Source organism: Canis lupus, chromosome 34, assembly GCF_011100685.1.
Source record: "Canis lupus familiaris isolate Mischka breed German Shepherd chromosome 34, alternate assembly UU_Cfam_GSD_1.0, whole genome shotgun sequence".
Classification (NCBI taxonomy): domain Eukaryota; kingdom Metazoa; phylum Chordata; class Mammalia; order Carnivora; family Canidae; genus Canis; species Canis lupus.
In genome coordinates this window covers 19042416-19061105 of record NC_049255.1, presented here as the reverse complement: position 1 = coordinate 19061105, position 18690 = coordinate 19042416, and the positions used below count along the sequence as shown (strand labels likewise).

Here is an 18690-nt window from a genome sequence, read left to right as displayed (position 1 = left end):
CCCGGGCTGATGGATGTGTGAATGCTGGTAAAGCATAGCCCAGAATCAAAAACGGTACCTAACAGGGGTGCCCGGCTGGCTCACTTGGTAAAGAATGTGACTCTTGACCTCAGGGTGGTGAGTTCAAGTCCCACATTGGGCATCCTACTTAGAAAAGAAAAAAAAAAAAAAGATACACAACAGCTAAGCAATCATTACAGAACCCTAGAGACACACATCCCCCACCTGTCTTTGCCCCTTTTCCTCCAGGTGTAGGATTTCTTCTTGTCCTGGTATTTGACTTTACTCCCTGAGAACTAGGAGAGCAAGCTTACTCAGAGCCCTCTGGCATCAGCCAAATCGGCCTGAGGGGGATTTTCATTCCATGAATAAATCTTCAAAGGAAGAAAAGATTGCTAAAAGCAGCCAAACTCTGTGAGATTTTTAAATTTTTATTTTATTATTTTATTTTATTTTATTTTATTTATTTTATTTTATTTTATTTTATTTTATTTTATTTTTGGATGGGGGAAGGGAGCAATTTTCTCTTGGCAAGGACAGATACTGACTGGAAAAACACTCCAGACACTCAGGCCCTCAGGAGAGGAAAACCCTAGCTGCCTCACCAGCTGTCACTCCTGAGGGTCACCCCCAAAGTGGCAGGACCATGTGGTGGCATTCACATCACTGCGGCAGTTCTCAGGTTGGGCTGTGGGGCTTCGAGAGACCCTGTCACCTCAGAGAGGCCACGTCTGTGACTGTGCTTAGTAGAAGAGTATTAGAGAAGCCTCCCTGTTTTGGCCCGTGTGTGTGCCTGCACACACACACACACACACACACACACACACACACGTGTCCTCGGATGCTACAGAAACGGAGGATCAGATTTCAGACTTTGGCAGGCTTCTTGCTGGAGTCCTGCCCTTAGGAGGAGATTTTGTCAGGTGCCAGACAGAAATGGGGAGAGCTTACCAAAGGAGAATATGTCCGTAGTCCACAGAAACAAACTGTCTTGTGGGAAACAGAAGGGTCATTGTTCAGAGGGGGCAGGTTCTCTGGACCCCAGTCTCCATCGAAGCAGTGGAAAGAGTGCCAAGTGGGTTTGGCTCTTTGTTTCCTTGGGAGAAGAGTGGAGACCAGAGGCCAATAAGGAGGCCCAGACCACAGGCTCTGTGGAGAAGAGTGCCACAGCGCCCTGAGCAACCAGAGCCAGCCAACCTAGAGCTGCAATCTCTAAGTTGTGACAAAGCCAGCCCACAAGCACATCTGAGGATGGCCAACAGGTTTGCAGTCCCTAGCTCCTGTGACTCTGGCTGATGTTTCCAATTCTCAGCTATATCCTAGGCACAGCAACAGGAGCCAGGGCAGGTGGAAAGGTAAGGGACATGGACTAAAAGTTGGGAGCTGGGCCTTGGATTCCAGCCAGTGCATCACCAAGGACTGGTCTCAGCTTCTTAATCTGTACCATGAGAAGGCTGCTCTGGCTTAGAAGAAAACCACCTTCCAGAGCTGGTATGACTAGCAGTTCTGCATGTACCCTTTTACCATCAAATAGTGCACTATTTTTCATCATCCCTCATCACTCACTGCCATGGGTGCCATATTAAATATGATTTCTATCAGCCATAAAGCTGTTCTAAGTAAGAACTTGTTTTCCCATTTTTTTAATTGCACAACGTCCATTTACTGTACAATCAGTACCTCTGGTTACCAGGAGGTGACCAACCAATGTAATTGGTTTAATTCCATCCCATGGCAAAAAAAATTTAACCCACTAGTTAGCCTGTGCAGGCTTTATTACGAGTAAATGCACAAATACTGTTTCACATTAAGAGATGTTGACAGCAACTCATGGACTCCTTTCATACTTTGGAAGATTCCTGGGAACCTGTGATCTTCTGGCTGGGAATCCCCGGACCCCAAAGGCCCCTTAAGTGCAAACGATCTGTCATCTGTGATTTTACAGGTAATTTTTCACACATGAAAATGAGCTAAGAAGTTATTAAAGTTGTTATAACATAGGCTATTAAGAGGATTCCATATTGATATTGTAAAATACATGCTAGGTACGTTCTTGGCCTCTTTGTTTCCTTTAGCTCCTTCTTGAGGTCTTCCCTCTTGTTTTGTTCCCCACGTTTCCACCCACCCCCTCCTGGTCTCTGGTCTCCAGCCCTCCAATCTATTCACCGCCCCCCCTAGATTCTCCCCAGTGTCGTGAACACCAGTCTGTCCCCAGTATGGAAAACAGCCAGCAAATACCTTGCCCCTTAAAGCCGAAATACACTGAGCCAAGACAAATCTGTTGGCAGGACTAGCGGGCACAAGAGTCATACTCAGAGAACAAAAACAGCTATTTATAAAGCCTCCTTCCTGATTGCGGGGGGCTCACTTTCCCTTATAGCAGAGGGGCCACTGCCCCCTCTTGGAAAAGATTCTTGCATCCATAGCTCCGTGCCTGAGGGTCATGGAGTGCCCATTCCAGCGAGCAGTGAGAACAGGGGACAGCATGCAGGGTGGATTAGATGTGGTGACAAGCTCTCTGATGGGCCAGGGCAGCTGGATGTGCGGGTGACACAGATGGCCTCTGCAGCACCTGTGAAGTGATGCTCATGGGCCCCTACAGGACTTAATATTCTGGCCTTAGAACCAAGCCCACCTGCCTCAGCCCGTTTTTTTTTTTAAACCTTTGATCTAAACTTCAGTTAACCCAACTATTTAACTCCCAGAGGCACTTGGGATTCAAACAGTGTAAAATGTTAACAAAGTATTCTATTATTATTAACCTTCATCCTTCATATCACTTCAACTCCAGTTGTTTTTGCTTTCTGTGTTATCACATCCGTGTGATTCTGCTGGATTATTATTCACCTTAGTAAACTGGCACTAGTCTACTGTCTCCGGGAGTAGTAGCAACACCACCACCTTAAGAGCATTAACTGAAACTCTTCGCTTTGTTTTTTAATTGAGATGAAACTTATGAAAATTTATAATTAGTGTACCAAAGTAGCCTGTTGGCTAGCTATAATTTTCCCCAGATGTGTAGATTTTAGCCCTTTAAAAAATTGTATTGGGGGGCTCCTGGGTGGCTCAGTCAGTTGAATGTCTGACTCTTGGTTTTGGCTTAGGTCATGATCTCAGGATCCTGAGATTGAGCCCCACATCTGGCTCTGCACTGGGCATGGAACTTCTTGAGATTCTTTCTCCCTCTCCATCTGCCCCTCCTGTCCCTCACTCTCCCACCCCCCCCCCAAAAAAAATGAATTTGTTGCTAACTCTAATAATCAGAGATATTACATAAAAACATATTTCTGGCTTTTCTTTAAAAGATGGCACTTCTGGCCGTAGTGGGGCCCACATCCCTCTGCGGTGGCAGTGTGGAGCACATGACTCTCCCACCCTCGCATTGTTCAGGAGAAACCTTAGAAATCAGCTGTTCCATGGCCTTCTTTGTGATGAGGAAACTGAGGCCAGGACACCCTGTGTAAGTCATGGTGTCACATGCGCATGTGTATGAGAGCTAGGGCTACGAGGCTGGCCGATCTCCCGCCCGCTGGCCCAGCAGGCCCTCCACCACAGCAGTCCACCCCCTCCACACGGCGCAGAACGCCATCTCGCGGGGAGCATCTGCTTGGCGAGGCTGACAAGAAGGCCTGATTGACCGACTGAGTCATGACCCACTCAGGGAACCTGATTATCAAAGTCCATACCACAAAGAGGAATACCATCACTTCAAGGGCTCCTATTTCTAGAAATAGCCGTAGTGTCCTCTTTGTAGCCTTCTAAGCCCAAAGAAATGTTTTCATGTTTTCACGACTTCAAAAGCCTATTGCCCTTAAAACTTCCTAGAATATCAGAAAAGGGCCATCAGAAGCTCCATGGCCTTTGTTGGTAAAAATGCCCAGCAGCTAGCTTGGTTTTAACTTGTGGACATTCTTGAAAACGAGCTATTCATAGGCTGTGGGGATGATGACTGAATCCAGCCCTAAATCGCTGACAAATACAAAAGAACATTTTTAATTAGTCTCATTTTGCCCTCATCTGTCAAATGAGAAGATCCAGCTCACTAGTGTGCAATCGATGTTATTTTCTTATAAAGCTGGGGGAAGTTAAGAAAACCCAGAAATAGACTCAGCCCACGGTGTCACTGCTGCTGTTTGCCTCTCCTCCATGTGACTGAAGTCCCTTGAGGAGCCCAGTGGGGGTCTTCTGCCTCAAGATGGGCTCATCTGGGTAGTAGTTTCGAGCCTGACAGGGCATCTAGGAGTTTCGTGGACATGGAAACCTGCCCCAGGACAACTGGTTAAGGATTAGTCCTCTCCAGCTAAAAGGTGATTATGAGAAGGAAAGACATGGTGAGCCAAAAAAGAACCCTGGAAGAGAGACACAGAAAAGAGCACTCCAGAAGTCACTAAAACATTGTTAGCTTTATTTTCTTCAAATACATTGGCTACCTGGGATAGACCCCTCACCAACCCTACTCCTACCCCTAAAGGAATGAGTCTCCCAGTGATTGCATCTCCTAGTAACTAGAAAGAACAGTTAGTGAGTACTTGCCATGCATTAAATGCTGCTTGGTGCTCTGTATTTGCCGCAGCAGCTTCACAGCTTTGTGGGACAGAAAATAATATTCCTGGGCGCCTGGGTGGCTCCATGGGTTGCGTGTCAGACTCTTGATTTCGGCTGAGGTCATGATCTCAGGGTTGTAGGTTGAGCCCCACATCAAGGCTCTGCGCTCAGCACAGAGTCTGCTTGTCCCTCTCCCACCCTCTTCCCCTTCCAAAATAAAATACTTTTTTAAAAAAATTCCCATTTTTTAGAAGAAATGGAGCTTTAAAGAACTCATATCACCACCTAGCCAGCTAGTGGCAGAACCATAGCCTCTCGGATCCCAAATGCCATATTGTTGTACAACTGAAGGTGAAACACACAGACACCAGTGCCATAGGCAGCAGCAGCAGCAGCAGCAGCAGCAACCCTCCCAACAAGGGCTAACCACGTGTCTGGGGAGCCATCTTCAAAAGAGAAGAAACACAGGCGTTCAGGCTCTGGTTGGCAGGGTAGGGTAGGGGCCGTCTCCCACTGCAAACTGTAGAGTATCATATGCTTTATAGACTTTTACCAAAGGCTTGGGAAAGGTGCTGGTGCTGGTCAAGGAAACGGTAAAAAGGGAAGGTGAGGCAGAGAAGAACACACTTGAATGTGTGAATTCTTTATTGGTAGCAACGGTACCTATTCGTCGACTTCTCCTGAGACTAAAAAGAGAGAATGTATGTAAAACGTTCAGCAGAGTACAAAATCAAGAGGCCAGAGTCTAGTTCCAGATCAACAAAAAACCTGTCAGCACTCCATGCTATACAGATTTGCTCTGGCAGTGTAGACAGAGCCTAGGATAGGAGTCCCGGCTACTGCGCCCCTGGTGTCTTGGTGTGCAGTGATGGTAGGCTGGGAGTTTGGCTTCCTTCCTGATGTGAAGGGGCTGCGAGAGGGGGCAGTCCGAAACCCGCATGGAGCCCTGCCTTAGATTCGCCTACCAGTGAAATCCTTGGCAACAACACCCCAACATATATAAAGAAAGGTTCTATCTTATCTTCTCTTACATCACTTGGCTTGAAGCCAACCTCCACCTCATGGCCCACCATTAATGACTGACCTCAGTCGGGCAGGGTTCTGGGAACCATCTTTCCCTGAACCAGCTTTAGCCCCATAGGGGTCCCTTCCTTTCTCTATCTCTGTCCCCATGGCCCCTGCCTTCATACATTCAAACATTTCGGTGGTTAGGACAGAGACAACCTAAAAATCCACCCTCTATATTATCTCAAATAAAGGCTAGTGGCTTTTTTTTTTTTTTTTTTTCTGATTAGCCACATAAGTGACCTTCTTCATTATGAAAAGAGTACTTTGATTACTGACAGGGCATCAGCAACATTCAATCAACAAACTTAATGTGTAGGGGATAAGGGCCTTCTGTGGACCAAGACCTATCTGTAGATGATTTCACGTGTCTCCTAAGCTGGTTTGTTTTCCAGCTTTCCCTGTTCTTTGTCCCTGTGTTGGGACACTGCCCCTGCCCCATTTCTGGGTGAGCTGAGAGAAGGCAAAGTGCAGGGTGTCCTGGAAGCATCTGGCTTTACCAGGGTCCATTCTGGTCTCCCTGACTGAGAGACTGGGTAGATTCAAAACCAGGAGGTTCCTGTGACAAATCCAATTCCAACTCCTCTTGAACTCCCCTGGTCACTGGGAGCTGGGAGGGCCTGACACTCTGCATCAGACAGTATCTCCTAGGACGCAAGGTAACCTGACACCCCAGGTCCTTGAGTACATCCACTTAACAACCTGGAGAAGGAGAACCACAACTCACAGTCTAGTGAGCACAGTAGGAACACAACAGCACCACACCACAGAGCACGCTAAGATCAGTGGCAGAGCAGCAAAGCCTACACAGGGTTGGGCACCACTCTGCGCTCACTCGCTTTGCAACCTTAGACAAGTTACTTATCCTCCCAAGTCTCAGTTTCCTTATTTGTAGCAACAGTATCTACCTCATAGGGTTCTTCTGAGACTTGAAAGAGAGAGTGTATGTAAAATGTTTCACGGCCATGGCTATAGGCCACAGAAATAGGAAGTATTCACTTCTAACTAAAATGTCCCTGAGAAGAAGTAAAAGCTCTTAAATGTTGGCTGCATAGTCTTCTGTGGGTCAAAGGTCAAATGTTAGTGTCTTGGTGAAGTTCTTAAAAGTGTGTAAGCTCTGTGAGGCCAGAGACCCTTACTCATCACCATCTCCAAGCCCTACACGGTGCCTGGCCCATAGGACGGCTTAGCAGATGTTCTATGGACAGATGCATGGATGCATGGACAGATAGGCCCAAACACCAAAGTGCTATCCTTCAGTTACAAGGAGGACCACCACTGGAGACTTGATTTCCTGTGTCCCTCTCTCAGCGAATGGCACCTGCCATTCTCATGCTACAACAAAACCTTGGGTGTTACCGCGATGACTCTCTTATTTGTTCCTCACAACCAACCAGCTCGTCAATTCCACCTCCTAAATTTTAGCTTGTGAATGAATTCTCTTCTCTGTAACTCTACTGTCACTACCTTCATTCGAGCCCCTCCCAGTTTGTTCTGGATTTCTACACCACCTCCAAACTACTCTCTAGGCTTCCAGTCTGTACCCACTCTGCACACTTGGGACAGAGTGATTTTCAAAAAGCACAGATTTTATCAGGTCATTACTATCACACCAACCCCTTACCTTCAGGTAAGGATGGTCATGATACACTATAGACTTAAAGCTAAAACCCAAACACCTAAGTGTAACATCCCCAGCCTTTACAATCGTGCTCCTGTCTGCCTCTCCAGCCTTACCTGCCCGATCACCAGTCCACCCACCTTGAATTCAGGACACCTGCAGCAAGTTTATGCTCTCTCTTGCCCTGTGCCATTGCCTGGGCTTCTTTATCTGCCTGAAATGCTCCACTTTCTCTGTTCCCTTTCATGCTTTTCAGAACTCAACCTTGACATTCCCTACCCCTCACCCCCCAGGTTGCTTTCTCTGATTGCCCCTGGCCTCATTAAGAATGGATATCCCTTCTCCTAGGTATCCTCAGTGCTTAGGGCTTAGCTCACAACTCTATGATCTTTTTCCTTGTCCATCTTTCCTCATGTGGTACTGTGTTTTGTTCTTCAGTTATACCTAGCACAACCCCATCTAGTTCCGGCACAATTAATTTCTTGAACTGAAATGCTTTGTCTCACACCAAACATACACTTTCTCAGAAGCATATTCCTAATCAACATCACGTCTTTGGACAATTGTGTGACCAGTCAAGATAATTAGCCAAGGACTAGGGTGTGGTAATGATCTGGAAAAAGCTATTAGAACAAACATGTGGGGAACATATGTTTCTAACCACAAGTCAAGACACATGATTCAACAAATAGGATCACATATTTTCCTACACTAGAAACTTTTCACATTTAATGTCTATAGCCACCCAGCCTGATCTGTCATTTTTGCCCTATGTCATCCGAATATGTCAACTCAAGACATTGAAATAATAACCAATATTTAAGTAGCTAACATTCTTGGTGAGCTGGCTTTGCAGCAAGCCTTATGTAAAGTGCTTTGCAAACGCCACGTTTAATCTTCTCACTTACCCTTTGAAGCAGGTCTTTGTATCAACTCCATTTTACAGATGAGGAAACTAAGGCTTAACACTTGCCAAAGATTACACAGGCAGCAACTTACCAGCAATGGATGAGTAGTCTGTTTGAGCCTCTCTGTCATTCTGTTGCACTGACCTAACCATGACCTCTTAACCTTATTAGATTATCAGAAGAGCCACTTCTGGACAAAAATAGCAGGTGGCTTCCGGAAATTTTTATTAAAACTCTAAATCTCCTGGCAATAACTTTCAAGTCATGATTCAGACCAGAAGTGATATTTGAAAATGGAATCACAATGCAGGTCTCTTGGCTATAGAGATGCTTTCGCTGCCAGAGAGGAATGCTCAACCTTGACATTTATGACGGTCTGTGTTTTTCCTGTCCCTGGGTCTTTTGCCATCATTGTCTATGGAGAGGCATTGACCCTCATTTTATCCTCCCTGAGGAATCCTCTCTGTCAGGTTTAATCAGTCCATTCTGTTCCTTGGTTGTCACTTCATTGGTATCTAGAGGAATGTTTCTTAAAGTCACGACACCTGACCACCTGCGTAATGATCCCCTGGGCACTCCTGCCTCTTCCTGGGCCCTATCCCAAAATTATCGCAGACTCTCTACAGATCGAAGCCCAGGAAGGAAGATTTTAATCATATTCTCCAGGCAGTTCTTATGAATACTAATGTTTCAGAACCATACTTGTGGTCTCCACATCCTCACGGCACCAGGTGTGATCCCTGGACCAGCATCCGCAACTTGTTAAAAAACACAGAATTCTCAGGCCCCAGTCCTGAATGGCTGAATCAGAACCCGTATTTTAATGAAGTCCCCAGGTGATCGTATTCCCATTACTGTGCCTACAGAGAACCAGTGATCTAAAACAGTGTTTCCCAATATTTTTCACTTCAGGGCAGGTGTAGAAAACAAAAGCACTTTTTTGGCATACAGATGAGAGTCCCCACTATGACAGCAGGGCTCAGCCTGCCCCAGGCCCCAACCTGGCTACCCCAAAGACTGAGGGGATGGACATTCCAGGCATGCCCTGTTGGAGCACACTAGTTGAGAAGCACCGGTCTGCTTAAAAGTATACCCAGTTCTGCTAACTTTCTTCATTAGGTATAACTCCCTAAATCTTACCTGTTCTTATTTTCCTCGTTATTTATTATTTCTTTTCATACATACACAAAGTCAAAAAGGTGACTTTCCAGTCAAGTAGGTCTTAGAAACCATCATGGAAGAACAGTCTCATCATCTTCACATTCCAGGCAGACTCTTTGAGAAATGCAGAGATAAAAGTTGCCTTTTGTTCTGAAGACTCATCTAATATGGCCCAAGGACTACTAGAAAGAAATAAGAGCCCTCTTCCCTCCAAAGAATGCTTTGTTCCTTCTAGTCCATGAATCTGAGGATGGAGGATCAGCAGTGCACAAGTTAGCTTCCCCTCTCCTGAAGAATGTGCCAAGAAAAATGTGATTTTGTTTAATCCTTCCTTGGCAAAATCTGCCAGCTTATAAACTGGACAGGTGTCCCTTCTCTTAGCCAGCCCCTCATAATTGGACAACAGTTGGGATGGAAGGAATGGGATACCATCAGACACACTTCTTGGTGAGACCATCTGATCAAAGTGACCAAGTGTCAGGAGACACCATCTGACTTTGCAAAGCCCCCAGCTACATGGGAATCCCTTTCTTTTCCTCCCACTAAAGAAAATGTTGAAAACTTCTAAAGCTCAAAGTGGTGAGCTCTTACTTTGAAGCAAATGACCAGGCCTCCCCCTAAATGAAGTATTGCCATGACCTAAGCCAAATGCAATCAAAGAAGAGGTGTGTGGTGGGGGGAGCCACTTGCTACCAAATAACTCACTTTTTTCTTCTCTTTCTACCTTGTCTGGCAAATCTGTCTCTCATTCTCTCCACTCTGCGTCCCTCAGGCAGAGCATAGAGCAGCACGTGTTTTGGCTGGTTTAGTGTGGAACTCTCTCTTCTCTGCCCCGAGATGATCTGTACCTCAAGTCTCAAAAGTCTGTCTCTTCTTCCCTTTGTACCCCAGCGATACCCAAGAGAGGCCTGTAGCTGAAGTTCCTGGGCATTATCAGTAGAAAGGACCACGATAGAGATGATGTCACTTGCCACCTCTGGTTGATTTTCATAGGACTCTTCCCTTGATCCAGATACAGGAGCCAGTGCACCTTTCCCCCCTGCTCTGTCCAGGAAGTTCAGAGCAGGTGGAGGTTCAGCCAAGTAGCCATGATGTCTAAGAAATGAATGGCTTTTTCTCTAAGTTCGTAGCCAGAACAGCTGGTGAAAAATTTCTACAGGTGATCGATCATCTGATTAAGAAGTGCTGAAAATATAGGAATGCAGGATGCTAAGGGCTTGGGCCTCACAGCCCCACTGGCATAGCTATTTTGCACGACCATTTCAAATACAGAATATTGAGTCAGCTCTCTGCTTCATTGTGCAGGATGAAAAATAAACTGTGGTATTTTGAATTTGGCACCTCGGAGACCTTTGCAGCTACCTGCAAGAAGCTCCATGACCACATAGAGTTGGAGGTAAGTCCCCAGGAGAGAATAAGGCTTCCCAGACCTTGGTTCTGCTCCTGGACTGTCACACACACCCTCAGGACATGTCCGCTGGGTCCTTAAGAGGAGATCCAGAGTGGAGTCCATTGGCTGTATCTCCATCCTGCTCCCAGACACCTCTGCAACCTCACTCTGACGGGGCTCCAGCCACTGGACCTGCCTTTCTTGGCGCATCCGGGGAGTCCTTGGAGCTCTGGGCCTAGAGGTCCATTCCAGTCCTCAGCCCTGTCCTCACCACGACATTGCAATTCCCCCTTTCCTGAGAGGCAAGTGCCAGCGCAGGGAGACCGGCTGTTGGTGGGGAGAGGCTGCGTCTCAGGGCTGGTAAAGGTCTGGGAGCTGACGGCCAAGAGGCAGATACCCCCCAGCTCACTCCACCTCTGCTGTCAAAGCTGCTCCAGGAGCCCACTCATAGGTACCCAGGGTCAGCTTTGTGGGTGTGCAACCTATGCGGTTGCTCAGAGGGTCCTCGGGTTCATGCTTGAAATTCTTGGTAGATTTTAACAAAGGGCCCTGCCTTTTCATCTTGAACTGGGCCCCTCCAATTATGTAGCCGATCCCGTTGGCACACTTGTGTTTTCCTAACTCTTCCGGCACTTGTAGCAGCCTGCCTCACACAGTTTGCCGGATGCTTCCCTCCCCTGGTTGATAAGCTGCCCTCTTCCTACCACTCACCCCACTCCTGCCGGGTTCCCCCAGAAGTCTCTTCGGCGCTCTGAGAAGCCGTCCTTGGTCTCTGGCCACCGGAGAGCCCTGCTGTCTATGCACCCCAGCCTGCCTCTGCTCTGCGGAGGCCTCAGGCCGCTGGTTCCCTTGCCCATACTTCTCAGCTACCACGCCACCTTCCCGTGGGACTCAGGCCTGTAGCCTTGTTTTCACTTGAGAAAAACAAGTGAAAGAGGCAGCCAAAGAGTTCAGCCAGGATGGGCTCCCCCTGGCCCACCAGCTTTGTCCCTAAGTCCGCATTAGCAGTCAAGTGGGGCCTGGGCACCCCTTTGAGGAGGAACATTTGGCCTGAAGCAGTGTGGGAAAGCCCCGCCATCCCCTGTCGAAGGCAGCCTGTGTGCACAGGGAGTTTTCACAAACAAAACACAAAGCCAGAGATTCTGTGCTTCCATTTGACTCATCTGCCTGCCTCTCCCCTTTGGTTGCTGGGTTACCAACCCCAGGGTGGGAGGAGCCGGTCAGGGCTAATCCCTGGAACTTTTGCCCAGCTCTGTCTGAGGGTAGGAAGGCCCAGGAGCCAGGGCCGTGTGTTCCCGGTGGGACCAGCTACACCTGGGAGAGGCCGGGGAGCTGGCCCACCTCTCTCTCTCTCTCTCTCTCTCTCTCTCATCCACTGCCTGGGAGCTGCAGTGAAGGCGGAGGGGGCTGAGCTTGGAAGCTGAACCAGGCCAGCAGAGATGTGTGTGCATTTTTCCTGTTGGCATGATCGTCTGGTGGGGTCTCTTTAAATATACACCAAGTGAGGGACAGCCCTGGCCTAACCACTGCCAGCTGCAGGCGCACAGCAACTGCTTGTTCTCCTTGCAGCTGGCCTTGAAACTGCGCCCAGAATAGAGCAGCTCGGCTCCCCTGCGCCTGCCTCTGCAGCTCGCCCTCCCAACGGTTCCCTTTGGGTCTAGGACACAGGGCTCTTCCTCAACCCCAGAGGGGGCTAGTGGCCTCCTAGCATAAGACGCTGGGGACCTCTGTAGGGGGTGGGATTGTTCAAATTGAGGGTTGTAGGGGGCTTTAGGGAGCATTTCCTGTTTTCCTTATCTACCCATAATGAGTCTTTTTAGTACTTATTCATGAGGGTAGGGGGGTCATGTGCAGGCGGTTTCTAACAGCCTTCGGGATTGGAGCAGGCACCATTTTTGCATCCAGAGAGCAGTGAGTGGGTGGTCCTGTGCCTTGTGATCCAGAGAGGCAGATGGGGGTGAGGCATGGGAGGGACAGGGATTAGGAGGCCGCAGAGCACCACAGGTAGATGTGAGAGCATTAGGAGCCTCCAGAGAGCAGAGAGCAGTAGAAGCTGGTGAAGGGAGCTACTAAAGGTGGCCGCTACACAAAACAGCCCAGGCCTTTGAGGACCAGTACACTCATCAGTTCGAGGTCAGTGACCCCGAGAATAACCCCATACAGGTATTTCTACTACACATATCCTTTCCAAAGCCCTACCTCAGCTGATTGGGCAGTCACACAGTAATCCTGTGAGTGTGTTGGCCAGGTAGTGTTATCCCCATTTCCTGGAAAAGGAAGCTGAGACATAGTTTAGAAGGGTAAATGGAAGAGAAAAGTACAAAGGAGAGGAAAAAGTCAGGTGTGGTGACTGCCTACCATCATGTGTCCTCATTTGACACAAGAATCCGGTGAGGCAAGTATCTTCACATTTTCTACGGAAACTGAGGCTCAGATGCATTAAGTAACTAGACCAAGATTCTCTCACTGGAAACTGCTAAGAGAGAAGATTTTGGTCTCCTGGAATGAGGTTAGCTTAGAACTCAACAGATATTTACCTTGAAAGTGCTAGGAACTCTGAATTCTTTAGCAAGGATGCAGTTCCTTCCTGCTTTATTGAATGAGGGCCCCTGTGGTTCCCTCTCAGTGAAGGCAGCTAGAGGGGTCTGCTGAGAAATGCTTTGAAAGAACAGAAGACACTGTTCCCCTTAAGGGCTCCTTTGGGAAAGGAATGGGTTCATGCTGGACCACAGGAAAGTGGTAGTTATGCCTTAAAAAGTTTACAAAAGGCTTTCCCGTGCAGCAGTTCATGTTGTTTTGATCCTCGGAACATCCAGGGCAGTTACTCACATCCTTACTTTATGGGTGAGGAAGCTGAGGTCGAGGGGTTCAGCAACTTGAGAAAGAGCACAAAGGTTAGAGGTTGAGGGGAACAGATAGCAAAGTCTGAATAGTTGCTGTGTGCGTCATGCTGGTGAAACTCTGAGTGGTAAGACTAAAAGCTAACCTGAGATCGTCCAGGGAAGCTCTCCATTAAAAGTCTCTCATAGGAAACACAGTCTATTTCTGAGGCCAGTGGCTTGTTGAGAAGCACCAGGAGACCTGGTCACTTCTCTGAGAGCTTACAGCCCCACTGACACGCACAACAGCTGGTTAATATAGCATCTTCACTTAACTAGTGCTAAGGAAATTGGATCCAGGGGTCCTGGGGAGCCACATGAGCCAGATCACTCTAGATGCTCTTTTGAGCTGCTCAGAGAGACTCAGGCAGGGGAGAAGGTAATTCTAGATCTCCTGCTCACCTGCAGAGACTCTGTGAGGGCAGGCACCATAGAAGGTGCCTGACCCAGGAACATAGGACCAGCAGGTGAGCCCTGTTCTGCAGTTAGGTCAAGTCTCGTGCTTAACAGGCCTCAGTATTCTCATCCAAAAAATAGAAGGAAAAAAATTAAGTTAAATTAATTAAAATTTTCATATTTGGTTTTTGAAAAACTAGCAAAGGAGCCAAGTGCCTTGCAGAAGCTGCAAAGCAGCCCCAAGTGGCAGGTGTCACAATCAGCTTCCCAGAGCTGGCAAGGAGCTCCCCTGAAGTCTACAGCTTCCGAATGGTCAGGCCAGGCTTCGAATCCAGATTTGCCCCCAAGCCCCAGAGTTTCGGGACAGTACTGGCACTTCAGTTTAGAATCTAGATTCTCAACTAGGTATGGGGCATATGTAATCTTTTATTCACATGCTTGTATTTAACATTTCAGATAGCATTAAAAGTAGGCATGAGATTTTTATGTTTATCCAAAAGAAAGCATAAAATAACATCGCATGTGCTCACTCTGGATGCTTCCTTCCCAGTAACACAGAGGAAAGCCTATGAAAGCTAGTGTTGTTCTGAAAAATGGGTGCTCCGTAAATTGTGGTTGACGCTAATTAAGAAGCTAGCAATGTCACCCACATAACTCTCATCATCCTTGGCCTAAGGCTTCTCGCAGGATCTCTTTGTCTCTGACTTCCAAAGCTACCATTAAGGTTCATTTTAATCTGATTTCACCTGAATAAACAGATAGGGGCTGGGGTGAGGGAGGGACACAGTGAGTCACCTCCCCCACCCCAGGCCCAGAATAGCTTTGGAAAGGTTCTTAGACGTGATCATAGTTAGGTGGAGCCAACCAGGCAGGCTTCGACTAGAGCACTGTATTTTACATACTGTGGAAATTTTTCATTTTACTGGCTAAAAATAAGAACTTCCAAAATTCCTTGATATTTTATCTACTTTAAAACAATGTTCACAAGGGGAGGCTAGTTGGCTCCACTAATATGAATTTCTGCATGGGGGAAAGTGAATCCAAATTTGGAAGCTGCTCAAAAAAATCTGTTATCCTGTATATTTTGGGAATCTGCACATCGGTTTTCCCCTCCCCCTCTCCCCATTTAATTGAGGAATTTTTTAAAAATACAACAAAGTCTCAAGAACAATATATCAAATACTCCTATTTCCCTCTCACTTAGAAATGATATTTGTCAATATTTGCTTTATTCCCTTCAAGTATTTTTTTTTAAAGATTTCATTTATTTATTCATGAGCCACCCAGGCATCCCTATCTGTACTATTTTCTTCCTTTGATTAGAAAAATACTTGAGGGATGCCTGAGTGGTTCAGTGGTTGAGCATCTGCCTTTGGCTCAGGTTGTGATCCCGGGTCCAGGGATGGAGTTCCACATCGGGCTCCCCACAGGGAGCCTGCTTCTCTCTCTCCCTATGTCTCTGCCTCTCTATGTCTCTCATGAATAAATAAATGAAATCTTAAAAAAAAAAAAAAAAGAGTATAGATAGAACTGAGTTGTCCCACAATCCTTTTGTGCCCTGCAACCTGCCTTTTTCACTCACCATGATGTTCTCGGGATCTCTCCATGCTGATGCTGATAGAGCTAGTTCAGGACTTCACCACTCTTTGGTCTCCCCTACATCCAGCCCCATGGTGGTCAGGAGACACAGAAGTGGGAACTTCAGCCGCTGCCATGGAAATGCAAATGGTGGCCATTTCACAGAACAGTTTAGCAATATACGCCGAACTGAAAATGCATTTGTAGATCCTATGACCCAGTAGATTCTTTGCGACTCAGACCTAGAGAATTTCTCGAGTGCAGGCTCACAAGAAGGGACGCGTGGAGGTGCAGTGCAGCATTTTGTTATTACAACAAAATGGAACCAAGCCAACCGACTGTGTTATTCTAACACTTTAAGAAGACAGTGTGAGTGGAAGTACTAAATGCCACCGAATTCTACATTTTAAAATGGTTAATTCTGTTATGTGAATTTCATCTCAGTTTTTAAAAATTTACTTTTACAAAAGGGAGTGTGCCGGACACAGTGCTAGGGACCGTTGATCTTCCTTCCTCAAGATATGGGCCTTGTCTATGAGAATCCTAAATTCTTAAACTAACATTTAGCACAGCCATGTGCATGTAAAGACGTTAATAAATAATGCATCAGATTATTTTAAGATTTGGGCGGATACCTTTAACTACTTCAATCCAATCAAGTGCTGTTATTTTTTTCAAAAGAGAGAAAGTGAGGACTTTACGGCTTAAGTAGCCTGGCCAAGTTCACCCAGCCAGAATAAGGCATTCTCTTGTTCTGCCTCAGTATAACCACCTGCAGTAGTGCACGCCCTTAAATGGAAGGGGAAGAAATCTTCAAGTCCCGTGGCCTCTTCAGGCCCTCAGACCTTCTCAGCTTGGGCAGGTACAGCCTTTCAGAGCTTGGAGTAATGAAGATGGGAACTGGCCAAACACTTAGCCCATCAACCCAGCCGCAAATCCAAGGAACATGGAATGAAAACAGCCTCCTGGGAAAGGGAGAGGTGAGAAGAGCATTCATAGGGGTTTTCAGTTCCTGGAAAATAAAAAGGTGGCAACCTGATTATGCATTAAAGCCTAGAGTCCAGGGAAGGCAGGAATGGGCCTTAGAGAGACATCCTCTTCTGATCTATTCCCTTCCTCCGTCAAGGCCAGTGGTTCCATCACTGGAGCACCATCATCATGATGAGACCCCAGCCCCAAAGCAGCTCTGGCCAGGTCACAATCCTCCCTGCCCATGGCCCAGCGCTCCCTGCTGGGCTCCCACCTCAGTTCCCTTCTCGCTCCCTCCTACTATGCAGGCTACTCATTTCCTGATTATAACAGTACCCCCAATTCATTGTAGAACACTTTAAACTATAGATGGGCAGAGAGGAAAAGGAACCCATGATCTCAGCACTGCTCTAACACAGGCCTTATTTCAACCCCATAAAAAAGACTATTAGCCCCTGTGTCTTTAAAATCACGTCTCTAGGAGGACCTCTGTGATTCTTCAATTTCTTGTAACTTTACCCATTTTTCACCACAGCTCCATCCTCCCTCTTTACCTCTTTCAGCCACGTACTGGCTACACGTTTCCTCCACTGATCCTTAAAATCTTCCAGCCAAATAAAGAGAAACGGTTTCTGTCGATTTTGTCTTACAAAATGCCACTGTCTGCTTGCAGTTTCAGCCACATAACTTTTTCCCTCTCTTATAAGACCCTTCTTTTTTTACTTCCCACAAATGTGAACCCTGTATTCCACTTCAAGCCTCCATTCATCCATATGCTTTTATTTTCTCCTTCTTTTCCATTTCCTTTGTTCTTTTTGAATTGCTTTGATTTTCTTTGTCTGCAGACTCCTGGCTATCCATACTTTGTGTCTTCCAAGGACCTTGGAATAACTTTTAAGGATGAATTCTCACATGCACATTGTCACAAAGCAGCAGGGAGATACGTGGTGCAGAGGCTAGAGGAGGCTGTAGGCGGTCTCAGATGACCCAGGTTGGGGTCATGTGACAGCATGTCCGGCTAGGAAGCACCCCCACAATGGGTTCCTGGAAGATCGCTAAGCTAACCTCTGCCCGGTGAGTTTAACTTTTCTACCCCCAAGGTCCCTTAGTGAAAGAATAACTTCCCAAGGCACTGTCTACCAAACAAATACATCATCCTAAGTAATGATAAACTGTGAGGTTCTAGCAGTGGGAAGTGTATCATTTCTCTTAGACTTTTTAGAGTATTGAAAAGAATTCATCATCTTCATTTCCACATTCAAGAGATTCAGGAATCTCAGGGAATAGAAGCATTCCAACCCTTTACTGCTCCTACAACTGGGTTATATAACAGAGAATATTATATACAAATATGACTTGTTGGCTCTAGTGGGTAGGCCTTCGTTTATCTATCTTAGTGAGGTCATAAATTTGCTGATCCTTGTCTTTTACAGAAGAGGAATTAAGGTAGAAGAATGGACTCATTGGGGAAGAGTATCTAGTCTAACAAAGGATCAGATAAATACCACTGTGCACACATACTTGTTATATCTCAAGTCCATTTGGACCAACAGATTCATAGTAGCAGTAATCATTTACCCGGCGATGGGCTCTGTCCAGGCATCTTCATACATGTCTTATTCAATCCTTATAACAACTCTGCATGGTGTGTATTATTCTCATTATTTATACAAGGAAACTGAGTCTCCTAAACATAAGTAGGAACCCTAAGATCAGATAAGCGTCCAGCCCATGTGCCCCCACAGTGCTGCAGCACTCCCAGGAGGAGATGACCTCTGCATTACACTCTGCTTTCTACCTAAAGCACATGTCTCTGAGTTGATGGTGGGGGTCCCTTGTGGGATTTGGCAGTTAGCTGTCTGAAGCAAGAGCTCTAGCTTATTCATTCTGGATCCCCAGGTCTAGCACAGTGCCTGAAATGAAATAATTGCTCTATAGTTATTAGGTATAAAATTGAACCAAAGTGTGAAAAATCCCATAATTACTGGTGTAAACGCTAATAGAAATTACCACTTGACCAGCCCCAAGTGATACCTTTTTGTGGGAAGCCATCCAGGTAAAAGGGACCCACCTTGCTCCATTTAAAGCACAAAGGGGGAGGTGGCCATGCTTGCAGCCTGGCACTTGGACCTTCTAACTGCCTAGAGTGGGAAGTCCTCCCACACCCATCCCTGAGCC

At 46.7% G+C, this 18690-nt stretch overlaps 1 protein-coding gene and 1 long non-coding RNA gene across 7 annotated transcripts in view; one reads left to right on the top strand and one right to left on the bottom strand.

The window, feature by feature from the left end:
- Nucleotides 1-17553, bottom strand: part of LOC106558211 — a 28512-nt gene extending 10959 nt beyond the window's left edge. The window contains exons 1-2 of the long non-coding RNA XR_005383849.1: nucleotides 17067-17553; nucleotides 15548-16555 (exon numbers count right to left, since the gene is read on the bottom strand). This is a non-coding gene — a long non-coding RNA (uncharacterized LOC106558211). The remainder of the gene's footprint in view (nucleotides 1-15547; nucleotides 16556-17066) is intronic.
- The window catches only part of DGKG (diacylglycerol kinase gamma), a 205348-nt gene that overhangs the window by 126106 nt on the left and 60552 nt on the right, over nucleotides 1-18690 (top strand). For all 6 annotated transcript variants that reach the window (XR_005383847.1, XR_005383846.1, XM_038583635.1 and 3 more), the window contains one exon: nucleotides 10606-10696. Coding sequence is in view for 4 of the 6 variants with exons in the window: in XM_038583635.1 (XP_038439563.1) it covers nucleotides 10606-10696 (91 nt within the window). In the remaining 2 variants the exon portion in view is untranslated. The remainder of the gene's footprint in view (nucleotides 1-10605; nucleotides 10697-18690) is intronic.